At 44.4% G+C, this 8,194-nt stretch overlaps 1 protein-coding gene across 1 annotated transcript in view; it reads right to left on the reverse strand.

Moving 5' to 3' along the window:
* The window catches only part of Cd244 (CD244 molecule), a 22,115-nt gene that overhangs the window by 7,556 nt on the left and 6,365 nt on the right, over positions 1-8,194 (reverse strand). Inside the window, exons 2-5 of the mRNA XM_005368604.2 lie at positions 3,003-3,320; positions 2,639-2,914; positions 748-852; positions 121-275 (exon numbers count right to left, since the gene is read on the reverse strand). Coding sequence (XP_005368661.1) covers positions 121-275; positions 748-852; positions 2,639-2,914; positions 3,003-3,320 — 854 coding nt within the window. The remainder of the gene's footprint in view (positions 1-120; positions 276-747; positions 853-2,638; positions 2,915-3,002; positions 3,321-8,194) is intronic.

Consider the following 8,194-nt stretch of genomic DNA (forward strand, 5'->3'; position numbering starts at 1 on the left):
CCTGTGATGCCCCTTTTGCCCTGTTTTCATTTTCTCTGCACCATTTCTTTTCCCCTTCATCTCTTTGGTCAGAGCCAGGAAACTGGTAGAGAAAAAAAATGGAAGAGGGCTGAAGATCACCTCAAAAAGACACCCGTTCACTTCTCTTTGTTCCCTTCCATTTTCCTGGACAGCTGAAAGAGATTCTGAGTCCCCAGAATGTTCTATTTGATTCCTCCTGACTTGTGGGTTCTTGACATCTTCATATACTGTTAAAAATTCCTTAGGATCAGACTCTGTGTAAGGAGGAAAATAAAGATCAGAACTTCAGAAACATTATGAAAGTTTCCTTACCAGGCTTCTACTTCACAAGTCACCCCTCTACCACGGATGGTAAAGATCTTAAGAATGGCTCTGGAAATCAGGCGGGTTAATGCTCTTGCTAGGATACCTAAAGAGCACAGTAGAGCAATGACCCCTCCCTTGCCAAACATCCTCCACCAAGCTGGGAAGTCACCAACCAAACCAGGCACCTTAGATAAACCAGTACATTGGGGACCATGCTGTAAACATCCTGAAGCCAGCACAGCTAGTGTGGACAGGAGGTTGCAGACATTGGTTGTCCTCTCCCACCCATATTCACACAAACCCCAACACCTCTCCCAGGAAAGGAGAAGCCGTGTGTAGAGTATAGCCCATGGACATGGGGTCTACCCACTGGTCCTGATGCTTCAAGACCCAGCGCCCCTTCTGGGGTCTTCTACTCACGTGACTGCTTCCTCTTCTTATTCCGTATGCAGAAGCAAGTGACGGCACAGAGAAATAGTAGGACCAGAATAACGATGATCACCACAAGGGGCAGAAATGCGAATTCTGAGGGACACAGAAGGTAGGAGGACTGAGCCCTCACTTCCCCATATGTCAGCTTCAAGAACTATCCCCAAGCTCACTGTCCTCTCTCATGGGACTAGTCTTCTTGCAACCTATGAGTTCATCACCCTGTTGTCCCTCCTCAGTTGGGTGACAGACTTGGGCATTTTTTTCTAAGGCTACTTGCTAAGGATTTGGGATCTCCACACTCACTCGGGATCTCCCACTGAAGGGTCCTCAGAGGCACAGGCCACTGAATAGAGAATATTGATACAGGACACTGTCATGGTGGGGGCTGTATTTCCTTGACAGCTCCACCCACAGCAATGCCAATCAGTGACCCTCATGCCTAAATCCAGAATCCAGGCTCAAATGTGAAATACTTCAGGTCCAGGCCCATGGGAACGCAAGCGGTGCTCCAGGAAAAGGTGCTGAGGACCTATTCCTTCTGCTCTTTCAGTGTTTTCATCCTCTGAAAAGGAAGAGATGATCCTGACCCCAAGATAAGAAAATGCACTCCATGAACTTAAACTTAGTACTGTGGGAACCTGAACCCAGAGTAAGGCGCTGCACATATTTCCTGCTGCAAATTTAAGAATAGAGACTCTGAGGGTTGGGTTGGATTGGTTGGGTCAGGTCAGAGTGGTAGGGGTTGTATAAGGTTAAATTGGTTGTTTGGGTTGGATGGACCGGGGAGGTGTGGGATGGGCATTTTGGGTGGGTTGTGAAGGGTTGGATTATTTGGGAGGGTTGGGTTGGTTGCAATGAGTTGGGTTCAATTAGATTTTGTGATTTGGGTGGGGTTTGATGAGTTGGGTAGGCTGTATTGGGTGCGTTGGGTGGGTTGCGTTGGGTGCATTGGGTTTGGTGTGTTATATAGGGTTGTGTGGAGTGGGTGGGCTATGTAGGTTTGTGTTATATTGAGTGGATTTGTAGGATTGAATTGATTGGGTGGGCTGTGGAGGGTTGGGTTGGGTTGAGTGGGTTGTGTAGGATTGGATGGGTTGGGTAGGTTGTATAGGGTTGGGTGGGTTGGTTGGGTTGCATAGGGTTGTGCAAATTGTGTTGGTTGGGTTAGGTTTGGTTGGATGGGTTGTATTGGGTTGGGTTGGGTTGGGTTATGTGGGCTGTGTAGGGTTGTGTGGGTTTTATTGGGTGGGTTGTGTAGGGTTGGTGGGTTGTATAGAGTTGGGTTGGGTTGGGTTGGGTGGGGTTGGGTGGGTTGTGTAGGGTTGGGTGGCTTGTGTAGGGTAGGGTGGTTGTGTATGGTTGGGTTGGTTGAGTTGGGTTTGAACTGGATTGTTTTTCTTACAATTGCCCATGCTGACAACACCTTAAGCCTTTATCTAATAAAACGTGATATAACCTTAACTCCGGTAATTCAGGATAAGCAATAAATGCAGAACTCTTCTAGGTACTTGACATTTCTGCTGCCCCCACTGACAAGGTTACTGTGGTATAGTGATATTACCTCCCAGAAAACACTCCAGCTTGAGCTAAGACATCACTTTGGAGAAATTGGTTCTCTAATCTCTCAAATTCAGGGAATCTCAAAAGACACTAAACAACTACATCTTCCACATTAGAAGGGAAAACTATGGTACTATTTCCACTAGAAGAGGAAGATACAAATTCTCCCAGGCTAAGACAGGCTTGTGCCTCTGAGGGGCTGGGTGCCTGCTAAGGAAGGAGCCAAGGCACTGGACCAGAAGGCCATGAGACCAGATACCCAGGTCTCCTGTGAGTCTGAATGTGGAATCCCTGCTGTGATCCAAAGTGCCCCACTTACTTTCAGGGACACTCTGACAGCCCTGGGTGAAGTTCCGTGTGTCGCTTGCCCAGCTGGCTTTGTTGCTAACATTGCAAGTATATGTGTGCAGGCTGCTGGTGTCAGTCTGGTTCTCCAGGTAGGTAAAGTTCCTTTGTGTTGAGATCAGCTTGCTCCCTCTGTACAAAGCAAAGCTCACATTGTCATCCTTGGACACAGAGCAGTACAGAGACAGTTGACACATCCCATCAGCCTGGGTCTTCCACTCGCCCTGTAAGTCAGGGTTCTCAACACGATCTGGAAGCAGAGATTCTGGTCAGAGGGTTCTGGAAATACGAGTCCTACAAGAATCAGAGGGGCAAAGTGAGCAGTGCCAAAAACTCACCAAATATAAGAATCCAGAATTTCTTAGTGCAAATTCTTCCACTACAGTCGGTAATCTCCAGCTTATAAAAACCACTGTCTTCCAGCTTAGCTGACTTGATGCCAAGAGCAAAATTGGAGGAGTTAAAATCATATTTTATACTTTTGAAACTAGTATTTTGGTTTTTGTTATGTTTCAGGATCTCAATTTTTCCAGTTGAGTTCTGCAGTGTCAGCTTCCACTGAATGGTGGACACATTTTTGGTCTGTATGTTGGAAGGCCGCAGCCAGAGAGGCTTTCCTGAGACAGCAGCCACTTCTTCAGTAGAATCTGGGCAGTCTAAGAAAAAGAACATGGTCTGAAGGTGACTGAAAGAGTATGAGACCCAAGCTGTGTGGGCAGCTGCCTATAACTTCCTCAAGCTAATGAGGAAATGTGAGGAGCCTAGAACCCCAACTGTTTCTACTTGTCCCCAGTCTCTGCCCTCTAGTTGGGAAAAACTCACAGACCATCAATAGCAGCTAAAATATTTTTTGAAGATTCACTTTTATTTTTAAAAAATATGATATATGCATGTGTGTCTGTATATGGGTTTGTACCTGTGCCAGAAGAGGGCCTCAGGTCCCCTAGAACTGGTATTTATAGACAGCTGTGAGTTGTCCTACATGAATGCTAAGCAGTGAATTCAGGTCCTCTAGAAGAGCAGTATGCACTCCTTTTCAAAATTTATTTATTTTTTAAAAGACAAACTTTTCTCATTTTACATACCAATCCCAGTTCCCACCTCCTCCCTCAACCCACCCCTCATCCAGTCCTTAGAGAGGGTAAGGCTTCCCATGGGGAGTCAACAAAGTCTAGCACATTGCTTTGAGGCAAGACTAAGGCCCTCCCCAGTATATCTAGGCTGAGCAAAGTATCCCTCCAAAGAGAATGGGCTCCAAAAAGCCAATTCAAGCAGCAGGGATAAATCCTGATCCCACTGTCAGTGGCTCCACAGAATGCCCCAGTCATACAACTGTCACCCACATTCAGAGGGTCTAGTTTGGTTCTAGGCTTGTTCCCTCTGCTGTCAGTCCAGAGTCAGTGAGTTCCCATTAGCTCAGGTAAGCTGTTTCAATCACATCGGACAGAGGACTAATCTCCAAAATATATAAAGAATTCAAGAAACCAGACATCAAAATATCAAATAATCCAATTTAAAAAATGGGGTAGAGAGCTACACAGAGAATTCTCAAGAGAAGAATCTCAAATTGTCAAAAGACACTTAAGGAACTGCTCAACATCCTTAGCCATCAGGGAAATGCAAATCAAAATGACTCTGATATTCTATCTTGCACCAATCAGAATGGCTGAGATCAAAACCACCAATGATAGTTTATTCTAGAGAAGATGCGGAGTAAGGGGAACACTCCTTCATTGCTGGTGGGAATGAAAACTTATATAACCACTCTGGAAATCAGTATGGCGGTTTCTCAGAAAATTAGGAGTCAACCTAGCTCAGGACCCAGCAAGCCACTCTTCGGCATATACCCAAAGGATGCTCAATCATACTTCAAAGACATTTGCTCAGCTATGTTCATAACAGCATTATTTGTAATAGCCAGAACCTGGAACCAACCTAGATGCCCCTCAACCAAAGAATGGATAAAAAAAATATGGTACAGTTACACAATGGAGTGCTACTCAACAATAAAAAACAATGACATTGAAATTTTCAGATAAATGGAAGGAACTAGAAAAAACATCCTGGGTGAGGTAACCCAGACCCAGAAAGATGAACATGGTATCTGCTCATTCATAAGTAGATATTGGACATAATACAAAGGATAACCAGCCTATAGTCCATGACTCCAGAGAAGTTAGGTAACAAGGAGAACCCTGAGAGAAACATACATGTATTCCCCTGGGAAGGGGAAATAGACAAGATCTCCTGAGAAAAGTGGGAACCTAGGGGTAGGGGGAGAAGGGAGGGCAGAAGGGGAAAGAGGAGAAGAACTTGAGGGAATGGAAGGGTTGAGATGGGGGATGGACAGAATGGGAGAGCAAGGGAAGTGATGTCTTGATTGAGGGAGCCCTTATGAGACTAGCAAGAAACCTGGCACCAGGGAAATTCCCAGGAATCACACAATGACCCCAGCTAAGACCCTAAGCGATAGTGGGCAGGGTGTCTGAACTGGCCTTCCTCTGTAATCATATTGATGACTACCTTAGTTGTCATCATAGAACCTTCATCCAGCAAATGATGGAAGCACTCCAACTTCCACCAGTCCAGTGTAAAGAGCAGTGTCTCCAACTTGGGAATGTGAATGGTTAAGTTCAGTCTTTAGGCTTGAAACCTTGTACCAGACATGACACAGTAAAACTTCCTTGCTACAGATCCTCACAATCCCTACCGAGATAATATCCATAGACTGAGTTACCAGAACCACCTTAGGCTAAGAGGCTGAATGTTCCACCTCTCCTCTTGCAACATCAGGTAGCTGGAGAGGAAATAAGACACCTATTGCTGGAGGATGGGATAGGCTTGTCTTAGAGATCACTGACAGACCTTCACAGAGCAACCAGAACTTAGTAGAAACTGAACAAGCCAGACAAAGTACGCACACACACAAGCCCTGCATCAGAAAGACCTAGGCACCAATGGACCAGACGAGTGTTTCAGCAGACACCACCTGGTGTGGACTGTATGGTGACCACTGGCTCTTGACAATGAACGTTTCAGCATTTTGACTTTGGGGATCATAATTCTCTAATACCCTTTACTTTCATTTTTAATGATTCTCACTATTATGCTTTTTCCTTTGGGAAATTTTGTGTGGGTTTTGAAGGCTGAAGATGCATAAAATGGCAGTCTTTTTAAATAAAATAATTCTTTGGAAAAAATCTCCATCACCATGGAACCATAGAGTGTGATAACTCTGCCTACTCCTATACAACTTAACACCAAGCTGCCAGAAAATTTAGGTCATAAATAAGGTATATTTGATAACCAAGATTTATAAATCCCTAAGGTCTACTCAGGTTCACAGTAATGTTTGTCTAGTTTTGTTTTGCTCACTTTAAGCTTTAGCTATTTGGATAAACTCAACCACACAAAATACTGCAGTATTCTATAATGGAACTTCTGATTCCCCGAGAAAAGTCCTTTTCCCAAGGTCAGGCATTTAGACAAAAGCCCCATTCTCTTGGGGTTTTGAAAGTTCCTGATTGCGTAAAGAGAAGATATTCTTATCTCTGGCAAGAAGAACTTGTGGCCCTTCTGAGAACACATGATTTGGTGCTGGCTTCCTCAACTCCTGATCACAAGCCACAGCAAAGCTCACATGCCCCCTTTCTCTCATGCAATCCTTTGTGTGATTATAGAGTATAAAGTTGTAACCTTTTTTTTTCAAATATTTATTTATTTATTTATTTATTTATTTATTTATTTATTTATTTATACAATATTCTGTCTGCGTGTATTCCTACAGGCCAGAAGAGGGCACCAGACCCCATTACAGATGGTTGTGAGCCACCATGTGGTTGCCGGGAATTGAACTCAGGACCCTTGGAAGAGCAGGCAATGCTCTTAACCGCTGAGCCATCTCTCCAGCCCCCACCTTTTTTCAATAAATGGACAGCCATCCTGATTCACCCCTAGATCCTGTTAGCTCCTTCCCCTTGCTGACTCCACACCTCCTCTTTGGGACCTGAACCTCACTGGAACTGGACTCTGGCATTATTCCCAGCTGTAGCACAGTCCTTGTTCATCCCTGAGAATGTAGGTCCTTGAGGTTGTGAAACTCAAGCATGACCCAGGTTACCATCAACCTAGGTTGTCACAGACTGCCTTCACCAACACAACATGACCAGGGGAGAGGCTTTTACCAAATTCTCATGGGTCCAAGGCCTTGGTTCTTGACATGGCCAGCTTATGTCAAACACACATTCACTCAGGACTTCACTCGCTCCCTACACCCCAGCAATGCATAAACTGTGCATCCCAGAATTCTGAGGGTAGTGGCTGGAGGATCAGGAGTTCAAGATTGCCATTAATTATGTAAGGAGTTTGAAGCCAGCCGAAGACACATGAGACCTTTTCTCCAAGAAAGAAAGAAAGAAAGAAAGAAAGAGAGAGGGAGGGAGGGAGGGAGGGAGGGAGGAAGGAAGGAAGGAAGGAAGGAAGGAAGGAAAACCAAAAGAAGGAAACTTACCTTATCTCTAAGGAAATGAATAAACTAGAAATGAAGGAGTAAGATAAAATTTTCCATGAAAATTGAATCAAAAAGACAGCAAGTCACACTTCTATCATAAAACAGTCTTTAAGTGGCTACCAAAATTATCCTATGAATAAGTATAACTAAAGGATCTCCTTAATGAAATTTATGAAAACATAATAGAAGAAGTTGAAAAGGTCAAAAGAATATAAAGATAGAATCATTATTGTTAAATAGCACTTCTTCCTAAAAATAATTAATGTGAGCTCTATCAAACTATCAATAACATTCTCCACAGAATTAGAAAAAACTATTATGCAGTTACCCATGGAGGCCAGAAGAGGGCACCAGATTTCTTTTATGTGCTCAGCGGCGCTCCAAAACTGGATTTCTTAACTTTAGCCCTTAGCTTAGTATTCAGTGCCCAAGAATTCCTTCTTGGGTGTTAGGAGGGAACTTTGTGCTGTGCGTCTTTTAGCAGCATCCCTAGCCTCTGCCCACTAGATACCAGTGGTACCCTAGCTTCAGCCATGACAAGTAAAAAACATCTTCAAATGTTGCCAAATGTGCCCTGGGGAAAACTGTCTTGGAGAAACACTATTCTGAGCATTCGAGTGTGCAGTGAGCAAGAAAGTCAAGGTTCTTTTCTCACACAGCTCACATTCCTTTTGGGGTGTAAACAAGCAGAAAATTTGAAAAGATTTCTCAGAGAGGCCTAAGGGTTATGAGAGAAAAAGTTTTAATTTAAAAGGTGGCACCTGAGTGCCTAGAGGCATGTGGGGACCTCTAGATTCCTGGTGGGGGAAGACCTCCCTAAGGGTCGGACTGAGAAGTGAAAGATAAGCTCCAGATAACCGTTCATCATCAAAAGCAAACAAGGATGGGAACTCAAGCAGGACAGGGACCTGGAGGCAGAAGCTATTTCAGGGGCTACAGAGGGGTGCTTGACTTGCTCCAGATGGCTTGCTCAGTCTGCTTTCTTATAGAACCATGGACTACCAGCCAAGGGATGGCACC

This window comes from Microtus ochrogaster, unplaced genomic scaffold (assembly GCF_000317375.1).
Source record: "Microtus ochrogaster isolate Prairie Vole_2 unplaced genomic scaffold, MicOch1.0 UNK35, whole genome shotgun sequence".
NCBI lineage: Eukaryota > Metazoa > Chordata > Mammalia > Rodentia > Cricetidae > Microtus > Microtus ochrogaster.